Consider the following 27,140-nt stretch of genomic DNA (forward strand, 5'->3'; position numbering starts at 1 on the left):
TTCCTGAAGTCTTTCTTCAGAACCTCCGTCTGGCGCAGCCTGATGTCGTTCACTCCCGCGTGCAGGACCACAGTTCCGACGCGCACGTCACCGTTCAGGATCTCGGGAACGCGAGCAGCGATTTCAGAAACACGAGCAGCAGGAAAGCAGTGACTGTGCACCTTACTTTTACCTAACGTAGCGTGTACGATGGAATCGCCGATGATCACAGCATCGCGTTCTGTTTCGCGAAGAAGGGAGAAGCGGTTTTGGGTGGATATCTCGAAAACCGGGAGGGGCGGAGAGATTCTTGCTCTGGTCCTGGCCCGCGTCTTCCGCTGCGGAACCACCCAGGCTTCGTGGTGGCGTGTTGGAGCCGGAGTGAACGAGACCATGGCTGATCGCGACCTCGGCGCTCGGGACCGATGCTGAGAAACGCATGGAGTAGACGAGGTCGGAGTCAGCGGGTTAGTAACGTTAATCACTGATTTGTGTGCATCGGCGCGTGATGTTTCAAGAGCTAAACGCCGGTCTCTCAGCTCGGCTTGTCTCACTAATAGGTCGTGGATCTGTTTCTCAACAGCTTCCAGCTCAGACTGCAGTGCGTGCAGCTCAAATGTGTCCTCACCTGCACCAAAAGGTAGACTACTTACATCTGATATATTCGCCATTTTAACAGATGGACAGTAAGTTAGCAACGACGCTACCAGTGATGCTATCAATATTAATACTAATTTATGACTGAAGTCTTGGATATAATCCGTCTTTTTAGTGGTATGGGTGTAGAGTAGACGCACGATAGGCGAAAAAATGTTTGTTTGTAAATGAGTGTGGAGAAGACGCGTTCAGCCGTGATCCACAGGAGTAACCTATAAGAGTATCCGGTGTTGGATCACTAATAGGCTTGAGACGCGTCTGCTCAACAGTCCGCGTTGTAACTATGAGGTTTGAGCAGCAGTGCTTCTCAGTGAGGAAAAGTAGAAAATGTTCGTTGTAAGTGAGTTTAAAGAGAAAATCAAGATTTATAAATCAAATCGATGGAGCTCCAAAGACAACAACGTGTTCAGACGCGACGCATGCGCATTCGTCGCGGCTGCAAAGCTCTAAAATATATAAACAAAAGATACAAAACATATAAACCATTCATTGATTAAATACATAAGTGTTTTCCCTCCTTTTTTAAAGTTGATAAACTATACTGTATAAACATATTTTACAGTGTATTTTGCCATCCTTTATCCTCTTTATCTTGCATTTTATAATTTGCCTGCTCGTTTGCTACTGTCTGCATCAGAACATTCCTACAACCCATTTCTGGGTTGCAACACACCATGCTGATTCACTGGTTTAGATATGTTATTCATTATTTTTATTATTTATGTTTGTTGCATAATCTACTTGATTAATTTACTTCCTCTGACAACTGATGCAAATTCAAATTGTGACAATCTCCTGTACATGCACACAATAGCTCATTACACACACATGCATGCCCACACATGCTCACACATTCACTCACACATCACTTCCATGCTCATAACACCTACTGCAATTCAGTGGGGCAAATGATCCAGATATAATTTGACAAGAGTTTCAGAAAGCACAACTAGAGACAAACCCCTACCTTTTAAATCAGTATACAATGTCCTCATGTAGTGATCCATTTCAGAAAAAGATATGTATTTTTCAACATTCAAGATGAAAATAAATCAATATTATTATTTCCAATGGCTGATGTAAAATATCTAGGCCTAGATTGTGTGGGCCTCAATGGGGTCCATAAAAAAAAGAAAAAAAAAAAAGTATATTTATTTATGCTGGATATTATACTGATATTTACTGTCAATATGTCACGTGTTAAGTGTGTTTTGATTCATGTGTATTTCAGTTCTAGTTTTTGCCGTCAGTTTGTTAATTACAGTAGTTCAGTTCTCTCAGTTTCCCTGCCTGTTTGTCTCCATAACAGGTTGAGTTTCATTTCAGGTGTGTCTTGTCAATTAACACATTAGTCACTGTGTAGTCCTGTATTTTCCTCAGTTCTTTGTCAGTCTTTTTGCTGGATATCATTGTTCTGTTCTGTTCTGTTCGTGTATTGCCTGTTCTAGTTATCTGAGTATCTTGTTATTTTGTTTTATTATTGCTGCACCAAGATCCTGACTTTATCATCATTGCCGACAACCAACACTGACAAAATAAAAGATGCTTTACAAAATTTTAAATGATTATTAATTATTTTGAATTAATCATAACATTTTCCAAATAACATTTCAATCATTTATTTTGGCTTAGTAAAATGACAACATAAATATAAATGATTTTGTTTTAAAACAACATGTTGTCTTTATTATGTCACTCTTACTATTTTCTAAGCTATAAATGAGTCTTAAAATATATAGCCTAGCTGTAATATACATTTTAGGAAGGGGGCCCTTTGCAGGGGGTTTTTGGCATTGACAATTTTTTTTAAACCCCTGATCTAGAGAGCAAGGCTGATGATGATAATAGTAATGTTGACATATACACAATACAAAATAAGAACATTTAATTTATACAATATAAAATTCTCCCAAAACAGTAATTGTTTATCTATTGACAGTAGATTTTTTTTAGAACTGAGTGACACAAGTGTCACTTAATCGGCCAAGTGCCTATGCGATAATCTCAAAATGGCTGTAAAGTATGTTTATCACTACTCAAGATCAACATCAAGATTCAAGAATAACATCCAAAACATTTACCCTCTGCAATAAAAAGCAGGAAGGATGTTTCCACATCCTCTCTTTGTCAAGGTTACACCTCTCACCTCCTCTCTGTCATCTCTGACACATTGGCAATGTGTGAACATTTAAACCCCAACTGCAGTGTGTTTCTATCCGTGACAGTGTCAGCTCTCAGCTATTGCTGCCACTGTCATTTATATCCTTGTGTGTTTTGAAGCTGCTTATACTCCCTCAAATTAATGATACAGACCTGTAATGATTCAAGGGTGATATCTCACACGCACAGTACAGCTGTCTACCTACACGAAAAAGAGTTAGGCCTATGTTTCTGAAGAACATTGGGGGTTCACATATGACAGGAATGTAAAGATTAGGGATCTGTCATATGTATCCAAAGTACATTTATCAAGGGTACAATGGTCATCATCAGACTACATACTAATGTCTGTAACACTACTGATGTTTTTGTCATTCCATGAAAGGATTACCGTTTGTGACTATACTATCTGATTAAAAGTACTAATCACAAAATTTGCAATTAAGTGCATTGGGTTAATATCATTATTATAAATTAGTTATTTTCTAAAATGAATTACTTCACATTTTTATAATGTATATTTTATGAATATTTTAAGAGAGTAAGGCGGAAACCTCATACCTCTGTATTTCGTCGGTTTTATTTTTATTCATAAATTATCACTATTGGTCACCCTTTACTTTTGTCTGTGGATTTTGTAAATATTTAACCAGTGAAAAGTAATTGTGACTAAACCTTGTAACTTCATTGGATCCTCAAAATGTCAGTAAAACCTTACCCCGCCTATATCGTGAATCAAGTGCCGCACACAGTTTGGACCATCTCTGCTTGTTTGCAATGCAAGGGTAAATGGAATTGGTTGTTTGAATAGGCGCAAGCGTTTTCTTTACTCAAGAAACACACACTCTCTCTCTGTACATCACATAAACATTAAACACAATAAAACAAAACAAATAACAGACAATAAAACAGATAACATGACACTGTATCATTGACTAAAAGCTATATCAAACAAATAAGACTGCAGTTTTGATTTAAAATTACCTAAAGTTCTGGCAGTCCTAATACTAACTGGCAGACTATTCCACAATGTTGGCACAGCTACTACAAATGCCCGGTCACCTCTGACTTTTAATTTTGTCTTTGGAACCACTAATAGTCCCTGATTTGAGGACCTCAGAGACCTCCCTGAGTCATATTCCGACAAAAGACCAGTAAGGTAAGAAGGTGCTAAGCCATTTAGAGATTTGCAAACCATTCAAAGGACTTTAAAATCAACTCTATAGTGGACCGGCGACCAGTGTAATGATATTAACCCTCTGAGGTCGACAAACGCGCCCGTGCGTTTTGCTGGATTTTCTTCACATTGTAGCACTATAAACTTAAATTACTCCGTCATTTATGGTCATACAGAAAAAAGAAATATAAAAAAATAATCTGTGATATTTCTACTTTTGTATGTGTCCACTTACAATCAAATCAAAACATTGTGTTTTTGTAAAATAAAGAAAATAAACAGGGTGTGCGTTCTGCCTCTCCGTCGCGGTGAACTTTTTTTTTCTTGAGCACGTCTATAAACTGAAACCAAACTCAGCGAATACTTGTCACACATTTATGAGCCATATACCTTTATAAACATTTAAGTGTGTACTTTTAAATGATCGGATTCAAACTGAAAACAAATATTCTATGTTTAAGTAATTTGTATAAAACCAACAAGATGTCCAGCTTCTCAAACGCTTCCTAATTAGTTTTTAATTTGACCACGCCTACTCGCGCAAAAGACATTCACATGCAAATCTCCACATGGAACGCGAACGCGCTCATTACCTCAAAAACAAAGCACCAACAAACTTCACAAGTCTCTGCTTTTAGTCGAGTTTGAAAGACGTGCCGTGAGCTTACATTGGCTTTACCTCAGAAGAAGAAGAACGCGATTTGAAGACAAGAAAGATGTAAGGTAAGAAATTCTTAAATATTAGTTTGTTATTGTTGCATAAATTTCACATTGCAGTTGAACTGTTACTAGATATATGGTGAATATTATAATATTTAGACCCGTGTTTACTGTTACTGTGTTTGTGGATATCTGCTCAAACGTAGATATGTATAATATGGTAACCATAATGTTTCATATTTTGGAGCGAGCTCTGGTTTTGAATGTATCATATTTGGAGCGCGATCGCGTTTGAAACGCACTGTGCATAGCCTACTGCTTACAAGGCACAACAACCCTGGTGTTCATTATATTATATATTGTTGGAAACATTTGTGTGTGTATGTGTGTGTATGTGTGTGTGTATTCTGTGAATTTTAAAAAGCAATTTTAACCAGAAAAATCTCAAATTTATTCCCAATACATTTTAGAACTATATTCCCTATTTCTCTTGATATCAGTATGTTCACTTTTTTTTTTTTTCAGGGACCAGATGCCACTGACATGAGTCTCTGTACATGAACATGGTAAAGTGAAAATCAAACACCTTGCAAATGAAAGGTATGTACAATGTTTTTAGGAATGGCAGAAAGGTCTCTGTCTTTGGATCATTGTTTTCAATAAGTGCTTTTTTGTCATTTGTTGTGTATATTTGGATTATGTTGTGTTGTAAATAAATCCAATCAAAAAGCCATTCTTTTTTAAATCTCCTCATTCTTTGTGCAAGGTTGCTCAGAATGACAGGGCCTGTTAGCTCCTAATAGGGCCATTAGGGAGTGTCTTTGTCTTTCTCAGGTGTGAAAAGCTTGCATATTAATGAGATGATCCGCCCCTTCGCATATTGCTTTTTCACACAAAACACGTCTTAGAAATTTTAAATCAATATATTGTCTTCTCTGAATGAGCAGTCAGGGTGATTTTCACATAGTTTTGGAGCAAATATTCTAGGCTACGTGATACAATTTTCAAAAGTCTTGTGAAGAAATAATCAGTACACTGTAAAAAAATTCTAACCTCCCTAACTCAAAATTTTCTAGTGACTGATAACATCTAAATTGTTCAATTGGCCCAAGTGAATTTCTGTAAATTTCAATTGGCCCAAGTGAAAATCTGTAAATTTAATTTTATAATTTACAGAATTTCACTTGGGCCAATTGAAAAATTTAGATGTTATCAGTCACTAGAAAATTTTGAGTTAGGGAGGTTAGAATTTTTTTACAGTGTATGGTTTTCATGACCTTATTTCAGTGACAATTTTTTTTTGTATTTTCACAAACCACGCATAAATGTCATTATCTCAAAACTACAAACTTTTACATACATGCTGCTGATATATTATTGTAGCAGAGTTTGTGCTGAATACAGTGTAATCAGACTTTAGCCATGAAAATGTCACAAGTAACAGAAATAAGCACAAATGTCAGAGCATGTCAGAACACCTCCAGGCCCAGAAAACACCTCAGACCCCAGAGGGTTAACATGGGTGTAATATGTTCATATTTCTTAACCCCAGTCAGGAGCCTGATAACTGCATTTTGAAAAACTTGAAGCCTAGAAAGTGTAACTTGATTTATCTCTAAATAGAATGTGTTACAGTAGTCAACCCTTTAAGTAATGAGGGCATGAATAGCCCTCTCAAAGTTCTTCTTTTCACCTTTGCCAGTGCTATTAGATGGAAGAAACTAGATTTGACCTGTATATCAAACTTCAAAGCACTATCCAAATAGACTCCCAGATTTTTTACACAGGGTTTTACATATTGGGAGAGAAGGCCAAGATTCAAATTGGAAGTTTTTTGGACTCAGAGTGCCCAAATACGATAATCTCCATCTTATTTTTGTGTAAAGTAAAAAAAAAAAATTAAAAAAAAATGACAGCCCATCCAGGCCTTTAAATCAGTAAGGCAGGCTAGTAGACAATCTAAACAATCTTGTTTTAAGGGGAGATAAAATTGAGTGTCGTCTGCATAGCAGTGAAAGGAAATGTCATATTTCTTAAAAACTGTCCCTAGTGGCAGCATAATGGAGAATAGAATTGGAGCCAAAATGGAACCCTGGGGAATTCCACATGTAAGTGGAGCTGTACTTGATACAAATTCCCCAATATTCATTGAGAAAGTTCTATTTTCATGTGCTGTTTCTGTAGAATAGTATTTTCTAAATCCTGATTCAAAGACCTAAAAAAGAAGACCTTTATGAATATTTTAAGAGAGTCACTGTTGGGGGAAACCTCGTATCTCCATATTTCAATTGACAATTGATTTTAGCTACATATAAACAAATGCCAACTTAATGCATTTGTTTAAATGTAGCTAAAATCAATTGTGTGCAACCACTTACCATAATTTTTTTTATTAAATTCAACGAATCATTTTTTTCAGTGCATAAATTATCACTATTGGTCACCCTTTACTTTTGTCTGTGGATTTAGTCAGTATTTAACCAGTGAAAAGTATTAAAAAGAGCTTGTGACTAAACTTTGTAACTTCATTGGATCCTCAAAATGTCAGTAAAACCTTATCCCGCCTATATCGTGAATCAAGTGCCGCACACAGTTTGGACCATCTCTGCTTGTTTGCAATGCAAGGGTAAAGATTTCGTGGTTTGAATTGTAGGCTATATAGTGTTTCATAAGCCTTTTCTTTACTCAAGAAACACACTATATATATATATATATAATTTTTTTTACGAAGTTCGAGTTAGATTGCATCAATAACACACTGTTCGTTTGTTGGCTTCATTTTACTTCTGATTCATTTTTAAACACTTGAGACATAATTCAATGCAGGCTTTCAGAGAGACTGAAAATAAAAGATGATGCAGTGCCAAACTACATTGGATCCGACAGAAATGTCGCAACACACAAGTTTGAGTTTTTTCCATGTGTCACTATTGCTTTGATACAGATCATTTGATGTACTGAGTATTTATACTGTAGCGCCGCAGTCAAACTCAGTAGTTGTGATACTCACAAAATACCGACTTATAAAAGCATATGTAATACGCACATATTGACAACTGTTTCAACTATGTAACAACTACTATGTAACAACTATGTAACTTGATAGAAAACAAGTTTTCAAAACAATTCCACACGTGTAATGGCGGGGACGTTGACAATTATTTTAATATCATACCCAATCATTGGTGTTTTGACCAGCATCTTTTGGAGACAGAAGAAAGCGACGATATGCATTTTTAATTACTGGCTTTCTTTTTTTTGCCCTTTATTTTATAGGACAGTGGAGAGTTGAGAGAAAAGTGGGGGGAGAGAGAAGGGAATGGGTTCGGGAAATTACCCAGATCAGACTTGATCCGGGTCCCCATGAGCACAACACCTTATACAGCACGAGAGCCCTGGACCACTGCTCCAACAGTATATGCATCTTAAAAAAAAAATCATTCTTCAAAAATGAAACTTCTGTATTATTTAAGTTGTAAAGTTGTTCTTGTTGTTTTTGAGATTGTTTTAGTGTTTTTAGGTGGCCCCATTCACTCACCTTTTGTAAAGAAAAGGAGGGTCCAAACTGATTTGGTTTAATTAACTGAGCTCGACCTGAAATGTTTATTTAAAATATATAAAAAACTAAATCATCAGGGCCAAACCTTTGCTATGATAAAATGCCAGCCAGACTTATACACTACTGTTCAAAAATTTAGGGTTTGGCTTCGGTAAGATTTTTTTATGTTATGCACAAGAAGGCTGTAATTATTTGATCAAAAATACAATATACAAAACAGTAACATTGTGAAATATAAGTAAGATTGAGCTATTTTCTTTTTTTAATATATTTTAAAATATAACCTATTCCTGTAATGGCAATTCACTGTAAAAAAGCCACATTACTGAAAGTTCTCCAAATAAACATAAAACAGTCAAATGACCTGAGATATTTTTATTGGAAGTGTTCATGCATCATACTAAGTTGATTCAACAAATTCGTTACTTAAATGATGAAAACGTACAATGTTTTGTTGTTCAAACTAAATCATTTTAGTTTTCATTGAAGTTCGCGTTTTTTGTTAGCGTGTGCGCAGATTGAACCCTGAACGCATGCGCAGTTTGAGACTTCAGCTACTCGGCGAAGAGGTCTCTGTCTGCAGCTGGTGAGAAGTCGGTAGCGGAGTGCTGCCTTCAATTCAGCTTTTCTGCAGAATCACTGGTATGTATTAATCATTTTTATAATCGACTGTATGTTATTTGTCATATATAATGTATTGTGCTCTTCCCAAACTGATGGCCTGATCTAATTCACCAGTGCTGCCGATTTCACACACTTTTGGGTGCTTTTGCCAATGCTGATGTTAAAGTCCAACTGAAATCAAAATGGACCCTATTTACTTTGTTAGCGCATATTACTAGTCTTGTGGTGAACAATTAATCCGTGCAAGTTAAAACACGGAAAAAAATGTTTTGGCTTCGTAATCTTTAATCAAAATCTGAAAATGCCCCTCCTCTCTGCCTTGGAGGACCTTCCCTGATGACGTATGCTTGACGGCTTGGGTTGAGAAACGCTTAACCACTCCCCTCAAATCGTTAGTCTGTAATGAGCGAGAGATGGAGAGGAGGAGCACTAGAGTAAAACCCTGCCCTCTGTTCAATATTCCTTTTCACTGGGAAATACGTCACAGCACTGGAGAAAAGTCGTTTGCAACTTCCGGTTCACGCGGACTTTAACTAGCGGTGCCCTGCCTATTCAATCCAGCGTTTCTAAAGAGTCACTGGTATGTATTAACGACACACTGATGGGAATATTGTTCTTTGTGTTGTTTACTGTATTGCTTGTTTATACAAGGGGTTTGTTACCGCCGGCGCTCTCTGGAAGACTACATTACCCATCACTGCATAGAACTACAGCAAACTACGGCAACTCAAATAGCTCAAAATACTCAGCACGTTTAGTTTTTATTTCTCATGGTGACTCTCCCTGCATTCCAAATGGCATAATGTTATCTATTTTAAAATATATTTTTTTTTTATTGTGAATACATTTTTTAATTTAAATTAATTCATTAATGATTTAAGTAATAATTGATGTGCTATATTAGACATTTTTGAAGTAGAAATCCGTTTTGAAAGTTCAAAACATTAATTACAATAACTAGGTTAGCTGAAAGAAATACTGTTAAAAAAAAGGTACAAACTAAGACTTGACTTGGCCTTTAGGGACTTGAACATGTCTGGTATTTATCATTTTTATAATCAACTGTATGTTTTGTCATATCAAATGAGATGTTTGCTCATTATGTATTTACACTAGTTGAGGAGTTCAGAGAGAGATGGCCTGCCACCTGCACTTTCTCTAAAGGATGAGGTAAACCATTTAATAGAAACTGTCAATATTAATCATTATTTTAATTATTATTTCTAAAGATTTAGAACATTTTAGGAATCCTTATAGTAGTAAAACTTTGTGGTGATTCCAATTTACTTTTTTTTTTACAGATCTCCATGGAGTTTTCATGTAACGTCGACCATGAGAATCTACTTTGAATGAACACATATAGAGAGGAAAATAGTCAGTAAATAACTTTATAATATCAGTTATCACTATCATAAACTTAATTATGACATCAGTCTGTTTTTTATTCAGTTGTCAATTGGGAAACAGTGGATGTTTTGTTGACAAATTTTATTTTTTGATGCCACTGTATGTAAAAGAGCAATCTGTACATTGTTTAAAAAAAATCTTTGTTATGGACCAAGTCATATGGATTTGGAATTACATGAGGAAGAGTAAAAGATGACAGAATTACCATTTTTGGGTGTGCTGTACCTTTAACTCCCAAAGCAGTAGAGATCCCTATATTAAATTATTAAGAGTTAAGGTCATAGTGCATCTGCAGATTTAAAAAAAATATATATTTTTTTTTTCCCTTTCTTTTTAGGTGAGTGACATTAACACACGTCAGAAAACAACAGATCTTGAGGGATTACCACTTTTCCAGCATAAAAACTCTACAAGTTTACTCAGGATGCGTCTGGTAAATTACCAATTTCATTTTCATTTCTTAAACTATTTATGTTTTACATGTATTCAGGTTATTTACACAACAACATCAATAATAATAATGTTGTTGTTGTTATTATTTTTAAATATACACTTCAATTAATACCCCTATCTCATGAATTATTATCCCAGGATATTGATCCTTTAGATCACAGCACCAAATATGTAGAGATCGGAATCCTTACTGTGGCCGAAGATGCCGCTGTTACATCACTACCAACTCTGACAAACTAATACTGGAAGAGGCCATTGTTCTTGAGGACATTACAGATCTACCAGCAGCATACGCTTACTTGTTCAGACTCATGAATGCACTGAATATGGATTATCCAAAAGACCTGAAGTATACTTTCAAAGTAATTCCAGGGCTCGAAATTAACTTTTTTACTTGGTAGCACTGGTGCTCCCAACTTCAAAAAGTTAGGAGCACCAGCAAAAATTTAGGAGCACCCACCAAAAATTAAGGAGCACCACAACTACAAATAATATATTAACAGATTTTATTTCATCCTGTGGCCAAGATTTGAATTTGGTCTTCTGGCTCTATATCATCTCACCCTGATGATATTGGCACATGGTTTGTCATTTGACATAAATTAAGTGAAGGCAAGCTCTTCTTTGGCGATGGTGTATGCAGTGTTATATTCATAGACAGTATGGTTATATTTGACGTATCCTGCTGATTAAAAGCCTTAATAATCGAACCTGATTAACCTGAAGTGTTTGCCACACACCTGTCCCTGCATTTTTTGCTTGGCACTTGGCACTCTATTGCTATTATATGCTGTATTAATCTTTGTTAATCTTAGTTAAAAAAAATACAGCTGTTCATTGTTCATTAATGTTACTTCACAGTGCATTAACTATGTTAACAAAAAAAAAAAAAAAAAAAAAATTCAATAATAGGCTATTAGTAGCCCAAATGTTGAAATTAACATTTTAACAATGGTTAACAAATTAACAAAGTGCAGTTTATTAATAGTACATGTTAACTGTGTTAACTAGAATTTAATAAGTGGAACATTATTGTAAAGTGGTACCGATTTGTTATACACCGATTCAAACGTCTCGTGAGTGTTTTGGACAGATCAGTTGTTCATTAAAGTGAATCGGTTCAAATGAGTCATTAGTTCGCGAATCGGACGTGTCATTAGTGGAAGTGTAGCATACGGCAAGCGTTGTGTGATTATCCCGGTAGTTTATTTTTTAGCACAATTCACACTCCACGGTAATTTAGGAGAAAAAAAATCTCCGAATGCTCCACGTGAAACTTCGGTCTTCCACCCTTTTTCTATCGTGTCAAATGATTTTGATTAATATGCGCGAGGGAGAGAGAGCAAGACAGCGCGCGCGCGGCCGGGGCTTTCTCTCGTCAAGCGCAGCAGTCACGCACCGATCAAAAGGCTTTGGCGGCCGCCAAAAAAAAATCAATGCAGGAAAAACCCCGGGATTGGTTATATATATAGCGTTGGATAGAATGACGGTCCGGCCATCGCGTATCAGCGCACATAAGGTACACACTGTGAAGTAATTTACAAACGTTTTTTAGAGAAATGAAAACAGGTCGCACCACAACCATTATTTGCACTCGCACAAATGCTCCCAAATATATTTTTAGGTCGCACAGATTAAATTTCAGGAGCATATGCGACCAAAATGGTCGCAATTTCGAGCCTTGAATTCAGAAGATTGTTATGGTCTTGGAGGTACCTTCTCTGCAAGAGTGCAGTCACTGAAGTTTAAATTTAGCTAAATGGACAAAGCCATTTTGCAAATGTCATGGGAAAATTTGTGTGACATTCCTCCACTGGACACTGTTTCTTTTATAGTTAATGACAAAAAAAAAAACAAAAAAAAAACAATACTGCTCTGTCAATGTATTGGTTAATGTTAAGTATTAATTGGTTTCAACCTTAGCTTTAAAGGGATAGTTCATCCAAAAATGAAAATTCTGTCATCATTTACTCACCCTCATGTTGTTCGAAACATGAATGAGTTTATTTCTTCTGCTGAACACAAAAGATGATATTGTGAAGAATGTTACTACCAAAAATTTGACAGTAGCCATTGACTGCCGCAGTATTTTAAGGCTACCGTCAACTGTTTAGTTACCAGCATTCTTCAGAATATCTTCTTTTTAATTTCAATTTCAATTTAAGGGTAAATCAATGATGACTGACTTTTAATTTTTGGGTGAACTGAACCTTCAGGCTAATGTTCTTTAACGTGTATTGGTAAGTACCATGCATTGAGTTAACAAATTCAAGACTTGCTACGATAATGTCATTGTTGTGCATTGGACACAAACTGTTTAAATAATAATAAAAAAAGTTATCTGACTCGTGTTATGGTCTGTCTCTTATTTAATTAAACTATTTAAATAATATATAATAAATCAATATAGGCCTATAGATAATAGGCCCATTTGTGTTCAGCCAACTAAAAATACTTTGTTCTGTTATTCACTAGCTAAACATGACTATTTATGTTGAGGCAACTTATGATTTTAACGTAATCTTTTGAGTTGCGTGGACTTCAGTCCCTGTTTGTGGAATTTACTCAAAAAAGAGCTTGCGATAAGTTGCCTTATTTTTTTAAGTTGACCCAACTGTTTTTTTTTTTTTTACAGTGAGTAGGTCTAGGTGAAAAACAGTGGAAACTGTGGAAAACAGTTGTTCTTTCTGCTGTTAATATTTTGTGGAAACAGTAATGCATTGTGTTCAGGATTCTTTGATGTATAGCAGGTCAAAAAGAACAGCATTTATTTGAAATAGAGTTTTTGTAACTTTTAAACAGTAGTGTATTTAACATGAAAGTCAAAGTTAATTTCTTAATTTCATATAAACCTGGTATCATAGGAACACACAGAGACACACCTCTAAGTTACATAAATTCACATTCATACATAACACACAGCTGAAGTTTTTTCAATGGAATTTGGCTTTAAGAGACTTAAGTGACACTCTTATCCAATGACTGCTGTGTTTATACTGTGTGTGTCAAGGGCGTTTATTGCTTTCTCCATCACTTCCTCTCTCTTTGAGAGGATTAGAGTTTCCAGGTTGACAAACACAGTATGAATGTGTGTCATTTCATCCGTCATGAACAAACATCAATTAACAGGATTACCGTGATAGGCCTTAATCTCAGCACTAGTCTCTGCTCTAAACAGATTACATTAGCTTTGGGGAAATCTGTGTCTTTGATGCAGTTTAGTTCCACAGTTATGAAACCTGTATCAAATGCGGACACTGCTATTCAGATTCACTCGACTGATTCGTCTGTGATCAAATATCCATACTGAAGAACATTAAAAACTGAATGCAGATAATTTCCCGACCAAATGAAATCAAGTCCCTCTGATTTCATTTGACATGCGTTGTTATGAGTCTAATCTGAGGACGGGGAGATTTTGGAAGTGAATGTACATTCAGATTCACTTGATTTGCTCTACATTAATTATCCATAATCACTGATGGTTTGGGGTCGTAATGATACGTTGTGCAGCAGAGATGTGTGACGGAAGATCAGAGAGCGGCTCGTCAGAGTGGGAGAAGAGGCCACTTTATCTAATTGTGGTATTAAAGCAGAACTATCAATACAATCTGAATGACTGATCCTTTATACATAACCCCTAACAGCCCTCGGCGGTGAGCGCAGCCTCAATTTATTGCGCTGGATGTTAGGTCAGCGTTACATAGCAGCCCATTCATGGGAGCAGAAAGGAACGAGCCCTCTGTAGGAACCGAGCACGAGTAAGAACCATGTTTTATAATGAAAGAGTGACACTACCAACCTATACACGAGTTTGTGAGTTTAAGAGGCACGAAGGGACAGAAAACAGGAGAGAAACAGTAAAAGAACCAGCAAGGCTAGTGTGAGAAGAAGAAAAATGAAAGAGAGAATCCTTGTAAACAGCCCTGAGCGGAGATAAAATAAATCGTATGTTATTAGCATACTTGAAGGGTGGTGAAAGAGTATTTGAGACAGTGAGAGAGAGAGAGAAATGCTTTTTTTCTTGCTTTAGCACTGGACGGTGTTTAATGTGCTTTCTAAAAGCTTATTGCAATGCAAATTTTAAGTGATTCTTTTTAGCCAAGATCATCCTCTATTAAACACACACACTGCTAGAGAAGGACTCAGTGTTGGTAGATAGTAAAAGTGGCTGCAGTCAAGGGTGGACTGGGACTCAAAAACACAAAACAACCCCAACTGTATTAGCTAGGCTATCGCATGCATATTATACAAATTTCTGTATTACAGCGTCCTTCGAAGGTTTGAAAACAACCAAGACAAAATGAAGGTTTTGGACAATATTATCACGAATCCTTTTCATTTTGGTAAACAGTTCAACAGCACTGGGACTTGAAAAGTGACTCAACAGATTCGTTCAAAAACATAGATTCATTCAGGAATGAATTAAAGGTACAATATTTAATAATTTTGTAGCAAAATATCCAAAAACCACTTACACAGTCTTATATATTTCTTTCAATTGTGTACTTCCATTATCCTACATGTTTCCAAGAATTTGTAAATTCAGAGAAATTCACAATTTTAAATAGTGCCCGTCCATGTTCACTTGTCGCCTGTCAATGACGTAATATCCGCGTTATCCCTTGGTTTCTGCTTGTATTGCCATAGTAACTATGGCGACAGACGTGGACAACGGCGTAGTGCGTAACATCTAGCGAAACACTGTTGTTGTTTCGTTCAAACATTATGGACCATGATAAGCAGACTTTGGGACAAAAGGAGAACTAAAATGAGGATCAATATCAGCTTGGCGTTTTCGAGATGCCGAGAGCTCCACGTCCGCGACTAACTTGGACTTGACAGAGATGCTGCTCTTGCATGTACTTTATTAGACAGGTGACTTGCAAATGTACATAAATCAATGTTATATAGCTCAACATGATGAAGTATTAGAATATGATCTGTATGTCTAGCTTACTGTCTCATACAGCCAACAAACTAACACATGGAATAACATTATAACTTTCAACACACTCACATGCTGTTTAGTATGATGGTGTAACGTTAGACCAAATGAAACAGCGCTGCATTACCTCACAAGTTTAATTCGTCAAATAAACTGACCTGTGTGTGTAGTAATTCAGCACTTGCGGGTAGTTCGGTAGAATTAAATGTCCTTCATTTATATAATTCATGCATTCATTTATATCCACGAGACTCGCGCCCTGCTTCATACCACAGTCATGTTAAAAAACATGAATGTTTTCACTCATCCATTAACATTATTAGATCCATCAGCATGACAGCAAGTCCCGTCGTCATTCCGCTTATCATCAACCTACGCCTTTGTTATTGTTAGCGAGGTTAGCGACCCCTAGCGGCGGAATTTTTTTTTAATATTGAAGCTTTAACTGACTGTTTTTAAGAGTGAGTCATTGAATCATTCACTCAATCAAGTCATTCAAAAACACTGTTGTATGCTAATTCTGCTGTGGCTTTGGAGCATAGGCTAAATATACAAAGTCCTCGCATGACATGTGAAAAAATATATATTGTTTTAATACTTTTGTTAAATTTGTGGCCACAATTATCTTGTTTCCCCCCCCACGTGTGTGCGACTCCATATAAATAGACACAGTATATTCGGTGTAAATGATAAGTCACTCAATAATTAACTTCTTGTTTATTGAACTGTTGTTACTGCACGGTTGTGATTATATACAGTACAGCCGAATCCTACTGTATAAAAAGCTATCCACACGATCAACAACGCTGTTGCTGGTGTAATATTAAGGTGTGCTGACTCTACAAAATAGAAACATGGTCCAAGATTAATCCACTAATAATCAGGCACCAGAGCTTCTTAAGGGGCATGTCTCACAGTCATGATTATTGCCATTATTAGGTGGGGTAAATGAGTACAGTTGTAACAGAGTACACTTGTAAAACTGTAAATATTTCTCATGCAAGCTCAAACTGTCGTCATCCGTCTGCACATTTACATCAGCATCCTCTCTCTATGAAAATCCAAAGCTTGTGCTTTTTTGCTATAGTATACAGATGAAGGCATCTTGTAAGAAAAAAAATCTCATGTTAATGCAGGTCACATAGGGATTTTGCATCATCAGCATTCTACAGCACCGACTTTTGAAAAGAGATTTTGAAAGAGAGAGAGAAAGAGCAAATGGAAAAGTAGGAAATAATTTGAGAACATTTAGAAGAGATTGATTATGGAGGACATGAAGAAAGTTTGTTCTTTCTCACCTAACCACCACCTCCACACCACATGCATTATTCTATAAATACTTGTTAGATCTCTTCGATTTAGTAAACAGCATAATAAATACTTGTATAATTGTGGTCAATGTTAATATTAGGTGGGATTACCTGTGTGGCCAAAACACAAAGGGAATGTTCAGGCAATGTTGCCGTCACTATTTTTTTTTTTTGGTCAGTTTCTTGATTTCTATTTCTGAAGCATCACACTTGGTAGCCTTGCTCACTATGAAATGTTTAACAACTACATATTAAACATCAGATGTGTTCTCAATGTTATTACTGGTGGCTACAAGTCATGTATTTTACAAGATGAACGCACATGAACACCACCACAAAGTCATTATTACGAGTGTGGAAACTAATATTTGCTGAGCCCTGTGTTTCTGTGCCACTGAGAAAACATGGTGGACACAATGGATGCATCATCTGTATTGACTGTAGAAGAGTTGTGTGTACAAAATATGAGTAGTATCGTACAAATACGATTTAATATCGATTCAATTTACAGAACCTTCATTAATTGAATAAAAACATAAAAAAGCAAAAGCACACCTAATGTGCATGCTTTAATCATTTTCTAGGAGTTACAAATTCTTGTTATACTTTTTTGTAGACATGCATGGCCATCTTACTCTGACCAAAGGTATTTGAATGCACATGGTGTCGTAATTACAAACTTCCCAGGAAGACTTGAGCTCACCATATGTTACAGGAGTTTTGTGTCAAGTGTGGACAGACACTTTTTTTTTTTTGTTATCCTATAAGGACATTAAAACTAAGTACAAAGCCAAAAAACACACACAACCAATTCATACAAGTAAATTAATGATTTATAATCTTCCTGTGTCATATATCCAATAACATTCTCCAATAATGCCCAATTATTCTCTCTGATAAAGGTGAAGTGATGTCCACATATTTGGTTCCTCACAAAGCATACAGTGGAGAGGAGAGCAAGAAAGAGGGGAATGTGTGTCTGGATTGGAGACATATACACAGCTCAGTCAGAGCGGAGAGAATCTCCTCAGTCCCATCTGCTCTCTACACAGCTCTCATTACACTCACAGGCCCATCCATCAGCCCACAGCCACACAACTCTGCCACAGCCCACATTAATGGAAAGAGGAAAGAGAAAGAGACGTGGGGAAAGTGAAAAGGAAAAAAAAAAGCCAGGAAACAACTGAAAGAGAGAATGATAGAAAGGGGGGAGAGGAAGAGAAAATAAAATAATGTCACATGCGTTTACAGGCTACATCAGGCCTGTGAAGAGAACTTGTAAATACTAAGTACGTAACTATGTCACAGAATGTTCTGCTTATTGGCCCTAAATCTTTGAGCAGTGTTTTGTGTCCAAACCCTTGACCTTTCAGTCATGTGGTGTATTCCATTAGAAAAAAAAATCACCTTAGCTGCATGTGGATAAATGCCACTGTCATAAAACCACTGAAGCATATAACAGTCAGATTTATGGGGACAAATCACTTCAAGAACAGCAGCAATGAAGTGGAATCTCACATACAGTATTCAGACACATTTGGATAACAACATATCAAGCGGAAAAAAAAAAAAAAGAAAAAAAAAATCATGCTAGGCCTTTTCACAGAACTACCTGCACTTTTGGTGATTATTGTAAGTCAGATTTAATAATGCATAATGCATTAATAATGCAGTTCTTTCTTCCCTGGAACTAAAAAAAAAAAAAAAAAAAAAAAAAGATATAGGCTATTGAAAAAGATATTTTGAAAATCTGTGTGTGTTTTAATTTTTGTTATGTTTTGTTTTTTTCCCAATGAAAGTCAACAGGATCAAATGTTGTTGTGGACCTCACTGACCTTCGCTGTTTGGACAAGAACAGAACAACAAGAAATATCTTCTTTTGTGTTTTGCAGCAGAAAGTAAGTTTGTTGTTTAAGCAAGAACAGAACAACAAGAAATATCTTCTTTTGTGTTCTACAGAAGAAAGTCGTTCAGGCTTGGAACATTATCAAGGACAGAATTTTCAATTTTGGGTGAACTATTCATATAACTACATTTTCAACTAAGTATCCACCAAGAAAATATCCAAATGCATTTGTATTAGTTGTGACCAGTACTAACTGTTTTATAATTTGAAACATCTTTAATGAGATGTTTTGCTTTAAAATGTGCTTGTGCTATCTGTTTAAAATAAATACTACTGGATTGCTATTTTGTTATGTAATGCATTCGCATTCATTTACTTTTAATATGTGATTTAAATACTTTTTGAGCCCATATTCATGCAGTGAAATTGTTTGTGAAAATGTTCTTAATATTAACCTTTATTATAACAAAATCTTTGTTTTCATCCATTTAATGTGACACAACTGCTGTCATTCTACTTCAGTTTTCATGGTTCTTCCCCAGTAATTACATTCAAAGTGATCTAAAAAGTGCAATAAACTTACAGCAGGTTTCATTGATCCCCCCGCCCTCCCCCTATGGTGAATTCAGGTTGATTATGACACTTTTTCCAAGTCATCTCAATGACAAAAAGTGTCCCAATCACCCTATGTATTGAGCAAATCTGTGCAATAAACAGTCTACATCCATTCAGCCTTAGAAACAGAATGCGTGAAGTGAACTCCCTACCTGCTCTGGGCCCTGAAAACAGATCCGACACAACGGAGTCCTGACTCCACTGTCCGTGCAGCTGTTCAGGGATAATCTCTCGTCCAGCTTCTCCTTAGAGCAATCCTCAGATGAGCTGCAACAGTCCAGCGTCCTCGGCGGATCCACTGCGCTATGAGTCCAGTCTTCGGGCCCTAGTGTGTCCAAAGCCTCACCTGTCACCGGCTGATAATGTCCGTTGGCTAAAGAGTGGCTCTCCGTGGCGCTGCTCGTCGCATTGCCCTCCGCGTTTAGTTCGTTCATGGGTGTGAAGGCAGGTGGCGATGCCGACGGTGCCGGTGGCCTGAGTAGGAAAACCTTCAGGTCACTGAACAAGACGCAACAGCGGCCTTTCTGCTTGCCCTGGTGGCGCAGCATCGGTCTGCGACTCAACAATCCCCAACACCATACAATGACACCGATAGCCAACAACATGTGCCCGTCTTATGAATAATGGAAAGGCGGTCTATGTTTTTAAACGGCCTATAAAACTAAGGCTATCTGTTACTGGTCTCCAGCAGGTCACATTACAGAACTTACTGTTTGGTTTCCAATGAGGAAGAAACACCTGTGAAGCCGGTTCAGTCTCGTGAGCAACACCGCTTTCTACTCACCCTCAGCCCAAGTGACCGTTTGAACATGGAGAACGTGTTTATTTTCAACAGTTCTTCTGAGAGCTCCATCCGATGCGATTCCTCGCGCTGGTGTTCAACTGAGAAGCTGACGATTGTACGCACATGTTATAGTAGCTGTCAAAAGTGGAAACGTGCAGCTGTTACCTTAATAAACCTCTTCAGTCATATTAAATAATATTTTTTACTTGGATAAAACCGTGAAGCACATTTTAGGTTACCTGACAAAACAGTTTACTGGGATTTTAGCTGTTACCTACAACAAATGGCCTTATATCCACAGAGACACGAACATTTTCACATGAAACTGCGGACAAGTACACCGATTTGAATGGGAAAATGTCGGGGATTCCCGCGAACAGCCTCTGACAAAGAGCTCCTGAGGTAGTGGCATCTATTCATCAAAGGAGGAAAACAGAAATACAGGATATTCGCCAGCAGAGCCAAACAAATGGCAGCCTTGGTTTTTCCTAATTAAACAACTAGAAGTCTACGATACACACACACGCTCAGTGGACCAGCCATGAAATATCAATTTCTGTTCTACAATACACATTATCCACGATCATTAGCTATCTTCAAAAGCGATGCGATAGCGGACTACCGTGTAATTTTGTGTTAATGTGAACGCAAAGTGTCTTGCGTGAAACGAAATCCAGCCACAATCTTGACAATTAGCCAGCAATTGTCCTTTGCGTTCATCTCATGTTTCAGGTCCGACCGTTAACAAATGCATCCCGCACAAGTCCCCTTCTGAAAATGTTAAGGTGCCACCGTTGGTAGCCTACAGGCAGCCTATCTCCAGAAACACCCAGCCCTTGTTGCAGAAATCCCAAGGCAGTTTCGATCACTGTCCCATATACTGTCAAAACATGTCTCGGAAATCAGTCCTGAAAAGAAACAGATTCGCGGTCGACGATGAGGAAATGTTTTTGCCATCCACACTCCGTCTTAATTAATTTTAATTAAAATACTGAAGTGGCTCCTGCGTAGTAATCCAAAGCGTTGCGGTTAATGCGACGAAAGGCGTTGTGCAGTTCTAACACGAGATGTTTATGATGATTATCAGTAAAGCCGGAGGATGCTCGCTCTCGCTGCGGTTTCAGCACCATGTTGCCTGGGACAGCTCCCAGGCGCGGGCCCGTCTCTCTCTCTCTCTCTATCTCTCTCTCTCTCTGTGAATGTGATGTGAGCAAAGGGGGCGAGCTCAGGGCCAGCAAAACGAATTTAATCACGCCCTTACAATTTGTGCTACGGTATAAATTAAGACATTACTCTCATCCAGTGGGACTCAAATATGTTTGGAAATGAGAAGTTTTTCTAATTCGAACCTGTGGTGATCGTTCTTGTAGTCTGCATTCCTCATCTATCCTACGAGCCACAAACGGATTTGGTTTCAGCCCTCATGTGAGACCGACTCACAAGTACATGTTTCTAGGTCAGTGTTGCCAGCGTTCGCCCCCTCTGAGACGCTGAACCCGCTGAACTCAAGATATCAAGTAGCCTAGCCTAAACGTTGTGCAGATACTGTATTTCCAGAAAGTTAAGTTCAGCAATTACAGTATGACATTTTCCGACATAAAGCCGCTGTATAGAGAATGACAGGAATAAGGCTTTGGAATGATCTGTACTGATCTCAGCTCTGAGTTTGCACTGTGAAACACTGCGAGTTTGCACTATTTGCACTTAGTTAAACTTACAGTAAAAACTTGTGGTTGTCATAAAATAGTGTGGATGTTATAAGCAGTAGATTATTATGATGACTATGTTTTACAGTTACAATCTGTTTATGCCATTAAATAATGTCATGTTAATTTACCAACCAATGTGAGCTATTAAAGTCTATTTGCTACTGTAAATGCAGTGATAATAATGCAGGTGGTGTAACAGATGGCCACATGATGCATCTTTCCAGCAACTGTAATAATAACATAAAGACAGAACAACACACACGTTGTGTTCATGTTTTATTGGGACTTTCCATAGACATAATGGTTTTTAATACTGTACAAATTGTATAATTATTATATACACACAGAAATTACATACCCATCACAGAAAACTTTCTGCATTTTTACATTTCCACAAAACCTCAATTAGTATGATTTTCCTCATGTGGACCAAAAAATGAACCCACAAGGACAACACTCGCGCACACACACACACACACACACACACACACACACACACACACACACACACACACACACACACACACACACACACACACACACACACACACACACACCATCCAGATTTAAAATGAGATAATTTGTAACAATATTTTGCTGTAAAATTTAATACTGTCTTTTAAAGAACATATCATTTTAAACCGTTTTAAAGTTATTTTTCCATTAAAAGTAGCCTACTAAAATGTTTTACACTCCACTGAAAAACTTTTGTCAGAGTCCGTAAAGTGTAATTCACGAGGTAAAATTCGGTAAATGAACTAGTTTTATTCAAATACAAAAAATATGATTTAATAGCACTAAAACAACCTGAATACATTAGGTTACACCAGCAAAAGTAATTTTAAGGGTAAAATAAGAAATAGTTCTGGTAACAATTGCTTGTTATATTATTGCTAGGGTCACTGGCAGAAAATCTGTATATTATACTGACCAAATGACAAAATAAACACTCTGTTAAATACAGGTAAATTCTACTTATCGAGAAAGCAAAAATATAGATTTGTGCCCAGCGATGGGTGTATAAAAATCCTCTACAAGTGAAGCTGAGAGAATTGAGGGAAATACACAGAATAGATTGAGACATTTGCCTAGCTGAAACACTAACCATCTATGGCAGACTGGCCTGTATCTTTCACTGGCTGTAAGCCATTTCCCCCATGATGTGGAGGAGAAATTCAACTTGGAAGATTTCAGCATTTCAGAGAAGTTCCTATTACTCATTATACTCAAAGAGACAAAACCTACCTTTGTTTTTTAAACATTTGTGGGAATTATTCCTTGGATCTCAGGAATTTCATTGCTTATTTATCTTAACAAAAAGCACGGGAGTTTTAAATAAATTCATGCTTCGTTAAATATCCCTTGAGATTCCTGAGCTAACTGGCTTTTTTTTTTTTGTGCTTTGGGATACTACAGCTTTAGCAGATTTCACTGGAGGGTAAAGCCATCGTAATGAATGTCTTTGTGCATGTTCTGGGAGGAGTTGTGGTGGCTTACAGCCTCTTCCACACTCCTGTGAAGATAAGCCATGGAGACAGAAGAAGGTAAACCATGGATAAAGAGTCATGCAAAGACCAAACCAAAGCTAAGAGAGCCAGTCATGTGTGAACCGATGCCCCTGTCTGACTGGCTGTTGATAGCAGAGTGAGAAGTTTACAACTGATTGACAGTGAGAGCATTTTATGACTGAACAGAGAAGAGTTTATGATCAACATGATGTTAATATTTTTAATGTAAGAAGTCATTTAGAAGATACTTTCCTCTAATGCAATTTGCAAACTGCTGATGCATCATCCCAACCCGAGCCCAGCCTTATATCTTTTTGCACCACCTTTTGCATGAAAAGCCAGGACAAGATAACTGTATCTGTAACCATTTTATTCAGACTTGTCAGATTAGGTAAGATTGTTGTCTATCGTAATAGTAGAATAAGTACCCCTAAGTTCTAAAATACTTCCAGATGAGAAGAATAAGCTACTTTTACTTACTACATTTACTTTTGTTGTAAATGAATTACATCGAAAACTTTCTGACATTTAGTACATGGAATGTTGTGTTGTGTTGTTAAAGCGTCTTTTCAATAAATGTCTGCAAGCAATTGCAAACACTTATAGACATTTCTTCGCTAATCATTATTGACTCTGCTGGGAAGGCTTTCCACAAGGTTTAGGAGTGTGTTTATGGGAATTTTTGACCATTCTTCTAGAAGTATATTTGTGAGGTCAGGCACTGATGTTGGACGAGAAGGCCTGACTCGCAGTCTTTGCTCTAATTCATCTCAAAGGTGTTCTATCGGGTTGAGGTAAGGACTCTGAATTGAGGAGTCAAGTTCCTCCACACCAGACTCGCTCATCCATGTTTTTAAGGACCTTGCTTTGTGCACTGGTGCGCAGTCATGTTGGAACGGGAAGGGGCCACCCCCAAACTGTTCCCACAAAGTTGGGAGCATGAAATTGTCCAAAATGTCTTAGTACTGAAGCATTAAGAGTTCCTTTCACTGGAACTAAGGGGCCAAGCCCAACCCCTGAAAAAAAACCCCACACCATGATCCCCCCTCCACTAAATTTTACACTTGGCACAATGCAGTCAGGCAAGTACCGTTCTCCAGGCAACCGCCAACTCAGACTCGTCCATCGGATTGCCAGACAGAGAAGCATGATTCGTCAGTCCAGAGAACACATCTCCACTGCTCCAGTGGCGGCGTGCTTTACACCACCGCATCCGACACTTTGCATTGCACTTGGTGATGGCCATGGAAACCCATTCTATGAAGCTCTCTATGCACTGTTATTGAGCTAATCTGAAGGCCACACGAAGTTTGGAGGTCTGAATTTGACTTTGCAGAAAGTTGGCGACTTCTGGGCACTGTGCGCCTCAGTATGCACTGACCCTGCTTTGTGATTTTTACGTGTTGCTGTTGCTTCCACTTTGTTATAATACCACTAACTGTTGACTGTGGAATATTTAGTAGTGAGGAAATTTCATGGACTTATTGCACAGGTGGCAACATATCACGGTACCACACTTGAATTCACTGAGCTCCTGAGAGCGACCCATTCTTTCACAAATGTTTGTAGAAGAAGTCTGCATGCCTAGGTGCTTGATGTTATACAACTCTGGCCATGGAAGTGATTTGGAGGGGTGTCCCAATACTTTTGGCAATATCCACCTTATTCCTATACGCCACATGACGCTTTGCGTGAATTATGGGTGTAACTTCCGTTTAGCTGTAAACAATCAGTAAAAAGGCTCGCTCTATGAATGCAATACGTTAAAAAGTGTCACAATGAGATGACATTAATCTACTCACCCTTCAACCATCGAACATTAAAAGGAAATTTAAAAGTGTAAAAGCATCACCAAGGTATTTCAACAGACCAAATAACCCCCAAAAAACGGGTTAATTATCACTGTAGGGTGTATATACAATACTGTACATCTGTATTATGTAACTTATGTTGCCTTAATCAAAAATGTTCATTAACTTTTACGTGATACTATAGTGATTTCCGTCATTTTGACAGAATATAAATTGCATTTACCAGTGAAAACAAACCTGGAAAGAGAGAGACGTGAGGATTTGAGGAGAATAACGAGAGATTCTTCGTGCATTCCAGTGAATTATTAATAAAAATAATTATTTATATTAATAATATATCATAAATTAAATTTGGGAGACCACAAATGTGCAGTATATGTTGTTCTTTTTCATACTTTTACAGCAGATTGCAAAGGGAAAAAACTAAATAATCGACTGAAAGAAAGCAGCGACTGAAAAGAGCTCTTGCCATATATATTCTTGTTATAACGTCACGTAAAAATACCAATTATAACGTTATTCTCATGATGTCTGAAAATTAATCATGAAGGAAAATTGACAGCTCATCCAGTCAAACTGACGGATCAGCTTTATTTGTAGAGCAACCTTATGATTTGACATGATTCGTTTCAGCCTTTTTGAATAGAAGTTCCCCGAACCGGAAGTGCCACCCATAATTCAAAACGCAGTAAGGTCGTCAGGAATAAGGTGGATAGTGTATATTCCTTTGTCATTGCAGCTTGGGAGAGTATCCCTGCTAAAGTGGTACCCAGCTGTGTGCACTGATGTGCAGACCGGTTTCTTTGACAAGCTGAGCTTTGACAAGCATTCAGCTGGAAAAGGTATTTTTAAGGAGGATTATCTCAGATCTAACCGAGAAGCTGCTCTACACGCATACATGTCTGCAAAACATGTACACACCAGCATATGTACACACAAATACACTCATTCTCAGGAGTACAAAAGCGGTCAGATCTCTGTATTAAATGGTCTGTGTTTTATGGAACAGTTGGTTGATGATGTTTTTTCCCCCCTCTAAAGTCTTATAGGAAAAGGCTTAAGTCCAGTTATGTGACTGACAGATTCTTATATTTCTATAGAAATGGTGGTCTCTTTCAGCTTAACAAAACCCACTTCTCTAAGAAGTGACAAATGAATCTGGATGTCTCACAGTATCTTTATAGAATCAGAAATCAGAGCAGAGGCACGCTCAGTATCATGCTGTACTATTAAAACGACTGGTTTTATTTTTAGACTGTTTTGCTTAAATAACAAAATGTATGATGGAAAAAATCAAGTCCATATTTTGTTTTTTCATGTTTTATGGGGACTTAGACAATAATGATTTTTATACTGTACAAACAGTAGGCCTATATTCTATCCCCTAACCCTACCCATCACAAAAAAAACTTTCTGCAGTTTTACATTTTCAAAAAACACTTATGATTTATAAGCTGTTTTACTCATGGGGACCAAAAAAATGTCCCCACAAGGCCAAGGATTTCAGATATTGCCATCTTTGTGGACATACACACACACAACGATGATAATAAACAAATATGAAAAGATTACGTCTGAACATCACAACACAAAAAATAACTGACAATAATAACAAAACAATAACAGTAATAAAAATAAATTCAGCTAACAGCAAAAAAATGATCTGATAACAGTAATTTTTGTTCATGCTATAGTGCATGCTGGGAACTCACACCGAGACATTTTATCAGTATTGTTAAATTTGAAATTCTTTGTTCATACATGTCAGGTTTGTGTAGGGAGCCGAGGACGAGGACACAGGAACTGCGGTTTAGGTAATTTATTTACAAACTTAACTTCTATGAACATACAGGAACAAGGGAAAAGAAACTCCAGGACTTCAAAACACACAACCATGAAATGACGACGACCAACAAACACTGAGGGAAAACAC

General features: G+C 37.3%; 1 protein-coding gene across 1 annotated transcript in view; it reads right to left on the reverse strand.

The window, feature by feature from the left end:
• The window catches only part of marchf4a (membrane-associated ring finger (C3HC4) 4a), a 54,010-nt gene extending 32,657 nt beyond the window's left edge, over positions 1-21,353 (reverse strand). Inside the window, exon 1 of the mRNA XM_084401552.1 lies at positions 19,548-21,353. Within this exon, the coding sequence (XP_084257678.1) occupies positions 19,548-20,000 (453 nt within the window). The 5' untranslated portion in view covers positions 20,001-21,353. The remainder of the gene's footprint in view (positions 1-19,547) is intronic.
• Between the last annotated feature and the right edge of the window lie 5,787 nt (positions 21,354-27,140).

Source organism: Rutilus rutilus (genome assembly GCF_951802725.1).
Source record: "Rutilus rutilus genome assembly, chromosome: 2".
NCBI lineage: Eukaryota > Metazoa > Chordata > Actinopteri > Cypriniformes > Leuciscidae > Rutilus > Rutilus rutilus.